Genomic DNA, 14,474 nt, shown 5'->3' with positions numbered 1-14,474 from the left:
TTTTTGGCAACCTCCCTTGAACCACATCTACAATATTATTCATCACAGCACATGATACATCTTTGTGACTTTGTAGGTACTTTTACAGCTGTTGCTCAAGGTTCACCTGAAACAAGGTTCACCTTTGGATTAATCTCGTAGACCCTTGCCTCAGATGCGGATATGGATGTTTCTATGGATCACCTATGTATCTAGTAGATTAAGCTTATTTAACGAGTAATGAATTCAATTTATTAAAAAGATAGGAAAACTGTTGTAATTAGTCAGAAAATTTTTGAATCCATAAATCGTAGTTGAGGAAACTGTCGAGTCCATTGATAACGATGGGGGGAGGAAGGACATCCGCTGGGAACTTAAGAAACTTTTTTTTGGCAACTTCAATTGAACCACATCTACAATATTATTCATCACAGCCCATGGTACATCTTTATGACTTTGTAGGTACTTTTACAGCTGGTGCTCAAGGTTCACCTGAAACAGCTAAATATTGTGTTCAGGCACGTACGCAGGAATTTTTTCGTGGGGGGGGGCCAAAACCTTCGAAACAGCAGATATAAAGTAGCACTTTTTTTATTTATTAATGCAAAAAGCACGTATATCGGAAAATACAGATTAATTTTAATCTGTAGTATTGTAGCGGATGGGGGGGGGGAAGAAGACTGAAGCCTCAAAAGTACGTTTTAGGCTCAGGTTATGTTCATAGCGATTTAGAACCAGTGATTAATCTATTATATCCCACTGAAATGGGGTATATGGGTGCTATGGGTGAATATGGGTGCTATGGGGGGTAGTTCTTTTATTGCAAAAACGTAGATATTAATGAAAAATGATAGTTTCCAAAATTGATCCATTAAAAGCTGTACTTAATCCTGGAAAGGGGTGACAAACGCCCTAATATCAAGGATAATTCTATTTTGCTGTGGAAAGCAAACTCTCTTTACAAAAAAGAAATAACAGTACAATTGCTAATTACTTCAAAGAGGTTAAAAAGTTAGACAGAAAATGGGTTAATAATTGGGCAGTGACTTGACCGGATAATTGCATGCTGTAAAATCCCCCAAAAAAGCCTTCACACATGTATCTATATTCTTAATAAGTGTCCTACTTTTGCCGGAAATCCCAAGAAACAATGGGGAAATCAAACATTTCACAAATTTCGGGGGGGGGGCGATGGCCCCCCCCTGCGTACGTGCCGGGTCGTGTTTATTGTGATGTAAATATGATGCAGCTACAGAAACCTCATTTTTGAACAATTATAAGGAAAATCTCTGGTTTGGGGTATGAATAGACGTATGATGGATCCAGGGAGCGGAAAATTTTGTTTATTTTGATATTTCTGATACTTTAAGGCATTTTTTTGAAAATTGGAATCTTTTCTGAAAAGAAATATAAAAGAAAACGATCTTCAGTGGATCTAAACTCTTTGACCATGAGCTGTACTGCATTCACTTTAACGTTCTTTTATTTGTATAATGGTTTCTTATTTTTGGTTACATATTAATTGATAAATTCCAGGTCTTTATCTTAAAAGTGGCCATTTGAGTTTAATTTTATCTTAATTTGGTCATTTGACACCAATTGGTTCAATTTGTTTAAAAAATTTGTTTGAGCTGGTGCCAGTAGGTTGCTGATGATCTGCATGACTTTGTCAGTACTTTTACAGCTGGTGCTCAAGATTCACCTAAAACAACTAAAACGTCGTGTTTATTGAAAATGTATCATAAAACAAACCATTTGCAAAAGAAAAGTCATTTATTTGTCGAAATTCTTTTGTTGTTTTAGTTTCTTCTTGCATTTTTTTTCTTGGTAATAAATATTTCCATTATAATAATGGACTCTTTGTCCAGCCGTATCTTACGGCTGAGTAATTACCTGAAGGAGAAACGCCACCTGGAGAGCATTTATTTTTTCAATTAAAGGTTCAACAGATGCATAAAACCTTGCAAACTGAATATATTACTGGCAGTATATTAGGCATTTTAGCCGTCACTTGTGTTGCGAAATATATTATAAGTTAAAAAGATCGATGAAGATCCTCCTGAGCCATTGTTGGCGCATAGGATGTCGAGTCGACGCTTCAGTTTAACGAAAATTAAAATTTTTGATGTCCCTTCTATTTTAGCATTTAAGAAACTAATAAGGTCCAACAAATCAGATTGATCCAATCAACCCAGAGTTAAAAAGACCGATAAAGATCCTACTGGCCAAAAGAAAAGAAATTTGCAAAAGAAAAGTCATTTCTTTGTCGAAATTCTTTTGTAGTTTTAGTTTCTTCTTGCATTTTTTCTTGGTAATAAGTATGAACAGCATACATTTTTGTATACCAAACAGGTTAAATGCAACTAGTCAAATGGAAGTGAATGCTGAGCGGCTTTCTGGCATTACTGATATACTTGATTCGATGAGTCTATTATAACCCTATAAGCTGGAGAATACTGCAGCTGATGCTAAGCGTGGTCCTTTCTCCTATCCCCATCGAAAATTCCTCCATGCAAAATTGAGCGGCCAAAAAAGAAAGTATGACAAATAAAAATAGTGAAGAAAAGAAGGAATTTTGGAATACTCTACCTATATTCCAAAATATAAGCAGAATGTATAGAATATTATATAGTATTTTTTTCACATTCTCATTTGTTTTGATTCTTTTTTTGTGTTTTTTTTTTGGGGGGGGGGGTTGAATTCATAGTCAAGTGAGATAAAATTTAAAGAAATAGTCTGAAAATATGAAATTAGTGACAACTGTATAAACGAGAGGTGTCATCAGCCAAATAGATTTTTTGGTTGGAGGGGGGGGGGAATAGATTTTATCGATTGACTGGTAATTTTTACCTATTGATTTGTTTTATATTGTTATTAAAATAACTTCATTTTTGCTCTTTATGGACTGAGAGTGATCTTCTTTCATGACCAACTCAAAATTTTTATCTGACTGCCTGAAAACATTGGGAGAGGGGCCTCCCTTTCCTCCATACATAGCCTAAGCCCCTGTCGAAAACTATAGTACATAATACCAGTTCACCTCTTATTATCAAGAACGCGTCTACTAAATGTATATCAGAAGGTTTTCACGTCTAGGTTACTCTAGGTTATAACCAAGCAAATTTGAAATTGACAGAGCTCCTTATTCCAAACGAGAAGGTTTTCAAAAATTCATCAACCCCTGTTCACAAAAAAGTATTGGGTATCGTCCTTTAGGCGCTCACCCAGGTGGTTTTGACGTCTGAAGTACTATTATTTGTATGGACCACGTGGTTTTTCCGGAGCGAATGCGCAACCATGTGGCATTGCTTCCTCCACAACTGGAAAGCTGAATGTCTAGTTTTTTTTTAATACATTTAAACCGATTTGTTATCTTAGAATTTTTAATTGATAGCAACTTGGTCCTCAATGGAGCAAAATAGTAACTTGGTGCCAAAAAAGGTAGAAAATGGACTTTAGGACTTTTAATTTCCGTTTGAACGATACCTTTTCCGGATCCTTTAGGTCCATTGGTTAAATACGGTCACCCCTGGAAAACAAGAAAAAAAATGTAAATAAACCTGAAACCGTAATCTTTCTTCTGTTTAAAAAAATATGCAAAATTCCACATTTTTTTTGTATAGGAGCTTGATACCTTTATTGTAGGGGTCTCTAATTTGCTGAATCTAATGGTTTGATTTGCATTAACTTTATTTGCCCTTTCGGGATGACTCCCATTTTTGAAAATCATTCAAATATTGTCAGGCACATAACGTTTGAAGTGTAACATTTATATATGAGTTTTATATGAACTATATATATTTGGAATCAGCATAAAAGTCCAATTTTTTTATTTATTAGTTGTTATCAGTATTCCTGTTTTTAGAGTTTTGGCTAATATTGGCCCACGTCACTCCTTACTCACAGTTAATTACCGCAAACTATTTGATTCGACAGCTATATTATACATATATCTTGGAATTAAGGTAGAATATTCCAGAATATCTTCTCCTATTCATTCCTTTCATTTGGTTGAATTTCCCTTTGGCTGCTCAATCTTACTCGTAGAGAGAATTTTTCTGGGGGGGGGGTGTACGTCAGACACTTAACTTGATGTTAACTTGCCAGTTAACTTGATGTACATGTTGTAACAAGATATTTAAAGTGATTCAGATTGTAAATTCAATATGAAAATTAGTTTATAGGTAAAAAAAAAATAATGGAGGATATAACTTATTGGAAAATGATTGAAATTATACTAATAATGGGATGAGGTAGATTTCTTTGGGGCTTTCGATAAATATAACCCCCTAACTACACATAAACTAGAGGTTCGGTAAAGCTGAATTTTACTTATGTTTTCAAGTAGCAGTAATTAAAAAGATGTTCATTGTCCAGGATATAAATTAATGAAAAGTGTTGTGGGACCAAACGAAAAACAGTTACTGCCCGAATAGGATAGGAAAATTTTATATATGAAATATGAAAGAGGCTGCTCCCTCCTCAACGCCCCGCTCTTTACGCTAAAGTTTTTTACTGTTTTAAAAAGTAGAATTGAGAAAAGAGTCAAAATTTAGCGTAAAGAGTGGGGCGTCGAGGAGGGAGCAGCCCCTTTCATATACGAAGTAATTTCTGCTCGTTTTAAGTATTAATGTCGCTCCTTACTTTCAGTTTAAAAAAAGTTGTTTTTTTATATTTAATACACTAAAGGTGTGGTAGAGCTGAATTTCTCATGTGCATTAAAGAACTATATTTAAAAGAAAATTTCATCTCTGAAAGGAGTATGCGTTTTTAAAAAGGGGTTGCTGATTTATGTTTCATTCTGGCTACTGAGGTGTTACTATAAGACATTGAAATAAAACAAAATCTCATTCCTAAGCAGAGTTCTTGCCAAAATATGCTCAGTATAGTGTTGTTCAAACTAAAAGCTTGGGATAGTAATGTGATGTTGTTGATAGGGCAACTTTGTCCATATCAGATACGAAGATTAAATGTTATCCATTAAAGCGATATGGAAAGTGATGGAACGTATTTAATCAATCTCAAATTGTTTTTGGAAGAGATTCAGTTGAGAATACCCATAAATATTCCTAGGGTTGGGGAGGGGGACGATAGTGTCATTGTTCCAAATGTTACAAATTTTCCGCTTTTCGTTGTTAAAGGAGGGCTAGGGTAATGTCTGCTCACTTTCTGGCCATTGTTCAGCTTGCTGGTTTTTTTTTCATTTTTTTTTTTGCATGACATGTATTAAATGTTTTTTTTAGCCGGTGTTATGTTCGTTCCTCACTCTTTAACGAGTGACGGATTTGAACAGCATTTTGCTGTGAATTATCTTGGTCATTTCCTTCTAACACATTTGCTTCTGCCAAAGATGATTGAAAGTGGAAAACCAGGAAGAGCTGCACGAATCGTCAACATATCATCATCAGCACACAAAGTTGGATGTATTGAATTGGATGATCTTCAACTTCAGTAAGTTATTAACCTTTAAAGGTATTTCTTTTTGGTCAACTGGGAACATTAGGGGAATGTGCTGTGTTTAAGGTCTTTACTGCAAAATTACCTTTACAGATTTCGTTTTATTTTTACGGTTGCTGTCAAGCATGTGCCGTGAAATATATGCGATACTTTAGTCAGAGGCATACACTGGAAGGTGGGTTAAGGACTACCCTTTTCCCTCCTCTGTCCCGTTTATTTAGTGTAGGGCATGTAAATTCTGCCCATGGTAAATGTCAATCATCTCAGGGCCTACAATGTAATTCTTATCACGGCTGTAGTCTAGCAATATGAGAACCTTCAAACTATCATTAGATGTCTTCTTTTGCTTATTTATGTTTTAAACGCAATGTTTACTTATAATTTTCGAATTGTGTATTCCACAACACAATTATCATTAATAATCATGAATTATTTTTGTTATTTTCGGTCCAAAATGGCAGATAACAACAAATTAGGCTCCTAAAATGCTTATAATACATCGAAATGGCTAACATCGAAGTTTGTTTTGCGCTTATAGTAACGAAAATTCTGTTTTTCTGTATCTGTTGTCTTAAAACGAGAATAATAGCAAATGATCAATGATAACCAGTCCTATGCAACGATAAAATACCTTATGTAACATCATGCCCTGTAGTCCCCAGTGACAGATGCTCACAACGTATTTGTTACAGGTCATGTGTTTTGGTTCTGGACGATTGAGCAAGCAAATTGAATTTTATTCAGCAAATAAAAAGTCATTGCTTCGAGTATGCCCAATTGTTACTTCTTCCTCAAAGCTCATACCTTGCTCAGCTTTTTATACATTGTCCTCTGCTTTTGCTGGCTTTTAACTGTTGTCTTGTCTAGAATTTTCCTTTATAGTAATAACTTCAAAGCAAAAATGCGGTTGTCAGTGTCTTTTAAAGTCTCAGACAAATTTAATAAATTAGTAAATGTTTGTTGTGTTGCTTCAGTTTTTTTGGATAACTGGGGGGAATAATAAAATACATTTTTCTTAGTTTTTTTTTTCTGGTGACCCTCTTTTCTATTTGCGGCTCATTGACTGTGTTATTATTTTATTTTAATCATCAAATTGATTCTTCCCTGTATCTTCTTAACTGATACTCATACTTGCAGCAAGAGGGTTGCTATTACCCCTCAACACCCATATCTTATGCTTTGACCAAACAGTTTCTTCTAAATGAAGGGAATTTAGGAATTAAAGTTACGCTTCATTTGGATCTGAAAAACTTCCATAATAAGTTGAAATTTTGGGCCTGAAATTTTATTTTTGAAACGTTCTATATAATAACAGTTTTTTATATAAATTGTATATATGCTTAGGGACTAATATGCCACGATGTGGCAGTACGGGCTACGTCCTGGCAAGTGTCTTAAACAGTACTTTGATACTTCAGAAGTGATTGGGTATCTCAGAATTGTTGTGCGACAGCCTGTCGGCCATAGTTGCACCATAATTGTTTTCTTGTGTTTCAAAACGGTAGAACTCGGCACTCTGCCGTTAAACGACCCCTTTTGCTGCATAGAAGGACAATAAAATTCTCAGTTTCTGTTTAAATAATCCCTCTCTCACTATTTTGCGACTACTGGTTCGATACAATAGTTGCTGATGAAAAAAACAACTTTCTCAGGAAAGATCCGAAGTTATAGGTTTTCGCTTACAAGTTTTCGGTCTTGAAACCTTCTGTATCAGGCTCATTGATGTATTGAATTTACGTTGTAATTTTCGTTAATATTGCCTTTTGTTGGGGGGTGCTCTCTACCTTTTCTAAATTATGCAAACTGTCTTTTGTGAAAAATTTTGATTGGTAACATTAAACTTCATTAACTTTACATATTTGGAAGCACCAGAAACAGCAAATTTCTCTGATGTGTATGTTTTTACCGAAGCTCCTTGTTTTATAGGTTCAGTTACTACTGGGGTGGACTGTTCACTACTTTCAGTTCTGTACCACGAAATTAGCCCAGGTTGTGGATGTTTTTTTTTTGAAGCTTGAGAAAGTTAGAAAGAATAATAAGATGGGCCTTAGAAGTGAGAGTGGAAGAAGCCATCCTAACGATAGTATTCAAATAATGCTCTGAAATGTAGGGACTTCTAAGGGTAGAAAAGAATATGCTAGATATTTTCCAGAGGATCTGTATAAGGATACTTTTAGGAACTGTTTGAATTACTATATATAAAAGATTAAGCTTTACGAAAAAGTGGTTCCATTCAACTTTCTAGAGCTATCAAAGGCTGGTTAAGATGGTTAGGTGAAGGCTCATGGGGGCCAAATGAGATGTTGCACGCCCTCAAATGGGATGGGAAGAAGCAGAGGTGCGGTTGCAGTTGTGTTGGGCTCAGTGGCTTGGTGCCGCAATAAGTCATCCGTTGTAGCAGTAGTGTTCTAGACATACAAACTTATGGGATCATGTCTTTTTTTTGTGATCTTCGTGTTGAAGTGTTTGTAATAGGGAAATAGGAGAGGACCCATTTGGCCGTAAATTTAAATTCTAGTGCCTTTTTTTAGTTACGAAAGATATCAAACTAGCAAAGTGAAGATTCTTGTCACTCTGTGCCGTGCGAAACGACAATTTTCGCCCAAATATGACCAGACTATCAAGCAAACATCTTTAGATAGTCAATTGGATTACATGTATTGAAAAGCCGTGGGATTTTCATATTTCGATGACTTTTCGAAATATGACCACAATATCAAGCAGACATCTTTAGATGGTCAATTGGATTACAACTATCGAAAAGTCATGGGATTCTTTCATCTTTGTTCTTTTGGATCCTTTGTCATGCAAGGACAACATAGAAAGCTAATTAACTGAATTTTTTGGGGTCTAGTTGAAAAATTCAAGAGATTCAGACTGTCTTATCGCATACCTGCAGAGCAAAAGTACCTGTTGTTTGAGGAGGGAGCCGGGCAGCCCCCTTCTCAACGCCCCGCTCTTTACGCTAAAATTTGACCCTTTCTCACAACTCTACTTTTTAAAACAATAAAAATCTTTAGCGTAAAGAGCGGGGCGTTGGGGAGGGAACAGCCCCTTTCACATACGGAATAATTTCTGTTCATTTTAAGTTTTAATGTCGCTTCTTACTTTCAGTTTAAAAAAACTTTTTTTTTCTTTATTTAATTTCTACAAGAAGCAAATGAAAATAAAACTGAAAAATCTTCTTAAAAATTTCTAATTTGTAAAGCACCGGAAAGGGTATTCGAAAAGAATAAATTTATCTGTTATTGTACAAGCTACCGTTGTACTAATAAATAAAAGTTAACTTGCTTTGAAATAGATGGCGCTCTTGCATCTACTGTTTTTACCATCACTTAACGGTCTAAATGGCGTTAAGAATTAACGGTAGTCGAATTCAGATTCTGTTAATTCTCACACTTGGATATATTGGCAAATATGGTCAAAAATCAAGGGCTTCAAATTTATCTGTCTTGTACGTCCTCTCAATTACAAGCTCTATTAATTTGAGTAGGATTTCTAAAAATGGCAATAAAGCATGTGAATCACATAAACATAATAATTTAAAAAGAAAGTAATTAAAGTAATTATAGTAAAAAGCAATTAAATTTTCCTAATGGCATCCGATTCGAAAATAAAACAATTGAACAATCACAAAACACAATTTATTCTATAGCAAATATTGAAGGAAGAAACTGTATTATTGACGTTTAATTGTTGGGTTTCATAAAATAGCATTATTTAGAGATTTTGAACACGTCCTTCAAAAGGAAATGTGCTATAACACTGTCAATAAATTGACGAAATTTTGGAATTTTAGGAAGGTATATACAGCACCGATTGGATACGGTCAGTCAAAGCTTGCTCAGGTTTTGTTTACATTCTACTTAAACAAGCTAATATCTCTAAGGCAAGGGAATGTTAACGTGTATGCAGTGCATCCTGGATTCATTAAAACAAATTTGTATGATCAAGCCTGGTATGCAAGATTCATGGTTCTAACTTCCAATTTCATGTTTAAGGTGCGTCTAAACTTTACACTTGTATTAGTTTTAATGAGCCAAATTTTTTTTTTTCATTTTACTAAATAACAAATCTTTTTTTCTTCTTTTTTTTATGAGACAGCCGATGTATAAAGGAAGCAGCAAAGCCATGAATCTCGTGAAAAATGAGATATGTATCTTTCTGATTCTAGAGTACGACTTTTAAACCTAATGAATCTTCGACACTTTTTTTTATCTGTTAAAAGTCTATGAGGCGCCGGAGGGTTGTGAAAGAGTCCAACTAATCTGGAATTTGGTAGTCCGGTTTATGTGCTAGTTTTGAATCAGATTGTTAAATCTACTGTGACCAGTCAGAGGCGTTTTGCGACATATTTTTAACGAATGCGATTTATAACCCCCTTCCTGAAACGTGCTTGATCGATGTATCCTATCAGTTTTTCCGTCTCGAATTTCGTTTTCGAGATAACTTTAAGTTGTTGGGTTGCTTTTTCACTTGTAAAAACAACTTATAGGTATTTTAGCCTATTACATATAAGTTGCTTCTAGATCATGTTAGTGATCTAAAAACAATATCTTGTGTGTACAAAAGTACGCTACAAGTACTTATTAAAACCTTACTTTTTTCAATTTTCTATTCTTCTCTAAAGTTTATGTCATCCGCCTTAACGCCTTCTGAGCCACCGCAATCAAAATAATCTCTTTTTGTTTTGGCTCATTGCCTTGATTAGGGTAAGGTGAACTTTTGGCTTAATGTAGGTGATTGTTGGTTTTTATGTAGTGCCTGTGTTTTTCGTTTAGTTTGTTGTTATTATCTGTTGGCTTTGGAAAGATAGTTTTTTTGGTCATCCTGGGCCAGGTCTTTTCTATTCAGCTTCTCATTCTTATTTTTACAGTTTTGTGTTTTCTCTTTTCATTTGCTTGAGCTTCTTTGCTAAATCGGGACTCTAGAGGAATTGAAAAAAAGGCTTTCTACAATCACATCAACACTCGTTTGAAGTGAGCAAGTTGTACATCTGGAGTACTCCAAAATCTTTTTCCTTTTTTTCTATTTGCTCCGCTATTGAAAAACTTACTATTCGCAAAATTGTTAAAGCACGATCTCCTCGTTTTTAGCCGTTTGTATCATTGCTGAAATGGAGACAGCTGGCAAAAACATTTGACGACGGCTGTTGGTAAGAGGAAATAAAGTGCCGACCCCCGTCAAGGGTCAAAGGATAAATGTCTGGGTGTTTTCTGCTCAACTATTTGCTGGAGGTATTTTCCAGTCAACCAATTTGTTCATTTTCACCTTTTACTCTTGCCTTTAATAAATTTTTTGAGCCCTCTGGTAATAGTCTCTGAGACGACTATTTCCTGAAGCCGCAATTATTTGCGGTTTACGTACAAAGTGAAAAGCAAATCAAACGATGAAAAACAGCATTTTGATAGAAACTATTTCCTTGCGATTTCATTTGCTGATTATTTTTTTCAATGGTAACATTATTATCTAGAGAACATTGATATGAGGGGATGGTGCTCGTTAGACCAAAGAAACAACCTCAAATTACATATTGCTGATATAATAATTTCTGATTTTGTGAAAGCTTTCGATCTCCTTGATCACGAGACTGTTATCAATGAAGCCCGTGCTCTGGAGGTCTCGCAGTTTCTGCTGTGCATAATCACAAGTTTCCTTTCTGGTCGTCAACAGTGCGTATAACTTGAAAACGGGGAAGCATCCAACTTCCAAGACATCACATGTGGAGCAGCCCAAGGAAGCAAGATAGATCCCATCTTATTTGTCATTGTAATAAACCGACTGATGAGACAACATAAACAAAGGTACAAGTTCGCAGATGATTGTTCAATAAGTCTACTACGATTCCTGTCACAAACACACGACCAACTCGAGCCCCTGGTTGCAGAGCTTTGGGATCAAGTGAAGCTCCAGCTAAGTCTCGAGAAAAGCTGTGTGTTGCGTGTCAACTTCCTGAAGAAGAAGAGCATTGACGAATCTGCACCTCTCCAAACAAAGAAATTAGTCAAAATACTCGGCATCACACTAAGTGACGATCTTACGTTCGGAGATCACATCAACCATATCACAGCAAAAGCAGCTGGTCTTCTAAAATCCTTCGCAAATCTCAGAAGGTTTGGAATGACAGAACAACTCCTTCTTTCGTGCTACAAAACTTATGTAATGCCCATAGTCATGTACGGGTGTCCTGTCTGGCACCCATTGCTTACAGAGAAACACAGAAGTCAGCTTGAAACAATTCAGCAAGAGCCTGCAAAATAATTCTTGGATCAAATTACAAAAACTACGAAGAAAGCTTGAGCGAACTCAGGCTCCCAACCCTGGATGAAAGGAGGCACGAAACGCTAATGAAGTTTGGAGCTGACATCCTGAAGTCCCCAACGCACCAAGATATCCTGCCTCAGTTTACTTCAGTGACCCACGCACACAAGACGAGGCTAGCAACTTTTAAAGATGGAAAAGAACTGTTAGAATGCCCGCCTACACACTCAACGACAAGATTTTTGAACTCCTTCGTTCCATATTACGTGAAGCACTACAACGACAATATCCTCAAATCGAAGTGATAGCTCACCATGTGTGTTCTTTATGTTGCGTCTTTTTGTGTTTTTCCCTTTTTTTTGTTTGACGATACCCATGTTATTGCATTGTGATAAAGGGAAACTACTACTACTACTACTAATAACTCACTGCAGCACCAAGCCGCCTGAGGCCAACACAGCTACGCACGCTCCTCCTCCAACCTAATCTATTTAAAGCCTCCCTCTTTACACCCTCCCAGGAAGTTCCCATTTCCTTTAAATCCTTATTTATGACATCCTCCCAACCTAGACAAGGACGACCTGCTTTCCGTGTAGCCCCAGACGGTTGGCCAAAAAGGACAATCTTCGGTAATCTGTCATCCTTCATCGGTAGAACGTGGCCTAGCCATCTCAACCTTTCTTTCATTATAGCCCCAGAAAGCGGGATTGAACCACACTTTTCGTACAACCTACTGTTTGAAATACGGTCAGTCAGCCGGGTACCCAGAACATCTGATGGAAAAAGACTCCTGATGGAATCTCGAACTTCCTTCTCCCTCTTCAACGTATTTAAACAAAGTGTTTTAGCTTTAAATTAAAGATTTCCCGTATTCCGTTTCGTTTTAATGTAAGGACAACTTTTTTACCTCATAAATACACCTCCGTGTCGACTTGTGACCGCACGACCACAAAGAAATATAAAGCATTTTTAAGGAATTGATACCTTTTTTTTCTATTTGACTTTTTATGTTGAATTTCCTATTTAGATTTCAGCTTTTTAAGGGTCCTATATCTAAGCGAATCAATTAAGGTAAAAATGTCTCGTTACTTAACTGTGCACGGTAAGTTAACTCTAAGGTAAAGTAAACTTATTACAGTAACTTGAAAGTGTAAAGACTGAAAGGTTATTGTGGTGTCGGCTATTTTCTTCCAGCTAAGCAAGTATAGAGTTGATTAGTGCTTTAAACTTTCAGATCTCACTATTCTGGTCCTCTTGGTTATGGGAATTCTAAATTAGCTCAGATTCTATTCTCCTTCTATTTACACTCTCTTGTGGCATCTTTGGGTCATCATGTTAAAGTGTATGTGCTGCATCCTGGTGTGATCAAGACGGACCTTTACAAACAAACTTGGTATGCCCAGGCAGCACGGTCCGCAAGTGGTTGGATGTTCAAGGTCGGGTAACTTTTGTGCTTGTTTTCATCTCTTTCCTTGTAGAGTTTTCATTTTATTTAAATAAAAATTATTCTTGTGTTGTTTTATATTAAATGCAAATTTGAATACAATCACAGAACTAAAAAAAAATTCTTAACCCCGTTCCCACAATTCCTTGCCGAAAAAAAAAATCTCTCTCTCTCTCTCTTGTGTTTCTGTTTTCCTCTGTCTCTCTAACATTTACTGAGATATTTTATATTTAATGCCATCAGCCTATCCAAATGCAAATACGTGATGTACTGTCGTAGCCAATCCTGGGTCTAGTTCTAGTGATACCTACTTGCCAATATGCTGCTGAGGTTATTCTAAAAGAACCTTGTTTAAGTTGTTGTATGAGATGGTTCGATAAACAGTTTAAAAGTTGAAACAATATAATTGTCGTGACTAGCGGCATATCGTCAGGCAGCGATGCCTTGATACCCGATATAAAAAAAGAAGTTGCAGACGAGAAAAGAAGAAAACTGAAGAATAGGAGGAAAAGATGAGATTCTGTAGAAAACTAAGGGAGCGGTTGACAACATACAAAAGACAAATCACGAGCTTAAATGTCCTTTTTATGATTATACCAGCCGTGTACTGCATCAAAGTTTGCTAATTAGTCCTATGTAATTTTGTTTCATGGACTTGAGAACGTTACTATGAGACTGAAATCGTAGCGCCTATGTTACTGATGAAAGCACTCATAGAACTAAAATAGGGGGCTGTTGAAAATAAAATAACTAGCTTGTTACAGACATTACTACAAATTGCTCATGTGGTTTTATGCGCTTCTTTACCTATTGTATTTTTTTCTTCAATTATTGGATGAAGTTCATGAATTTTCTTGTTCGACAACTATTTCAACAAACTATTTGGAATAGCTCAATCTACTATTCTTGGTGCTCTACTAATCCCGCGCCCTTAATCGTGTATTTTAAGTAAAAACTTTAAAGTTTGTAAGTGCAACCCAAAATATTGTTAACAACGCTAAAACGTGGTCATTAACTCCTGTAACTTTGATCTTTCAGTACTGGGAATAGTGTGCTGGAACAATGCCAGCGTGAAAATTGAGCCTACTTATATATGGTTGCAATTCATTTTAATGTGTCACACACAGTTTCGAGAATATACAACAAGACTTATTTTTCCATAACGAGTTTTTTTTATAAACATTGAATTACGTTGTCCGAAGTACGCTTTATATCGAAGCCAACAATTTGACTAACAATTTGAGTCCAGGTAATATAAGGACTTTTTATCAAAGCAATAGCTCATTGGTAAATTGAACCGATAGTTCGGTCTTATCACTGAAGCCATATCAAT

The 14,474-nt window shown here is 36.0% G+C and overlaps 1 protein-coding gene across 3 annotated transcripts in view; it reads left to right on the top strand.

Annotated features, from left to right (window-relative positions):
* LOC136043134 (dehydrogenase/reductase SDR family member on chromosome X-like) overlaps positions 1-14,474 on the top strand; it is a 30,375-nt gene that overhangs the window by 15,637 nt on the left and 264 nt on the right. Inside the window, exons 4-6 of one of the 3 annotated variants that reach the window (XR_010621562.1) lie at positions 5,223-5,430; positions 9,236-9,437; positions 12,932-13,133. Coding sequence is in view for 2 of the 3 variants with exons in the window: in XM_065728068.1 (XP_065584140.1) it covers positions 5,223-5,430; positions 12,932-13,133 (410 nt within the window). In the remaining variant the exon portion in view is untranslated. The remainder of the gene's footprint in view (positions 1-5,222; positions 5,431-9,235; positions 9,438-12,931; positions 13,134-14,474) is intronic. The other 2 variants (XM_065728068.1, XM_065728071.1) reach the window with 2 other exon arrangements.

Source organism: Artemia franciscana, chromosome 2 (assembly GCF_032884065.1).
Source record: "Artemia franciscana chromosome 2, ASM3288406v1, whole genome shotgun sequence".
Classification (NCBI taxonomy): Eukaryota; Metazoa; Arthropoda; class Branchiopoda; order Anostraca; family Artemiidae; genus Artemia; species Artemia franciscana.
The sequence above is the reverse complement of the archived record's forward strand: the minus strand, read 5'-3'. Positions and strand labels throughout refer to the sequence as shown.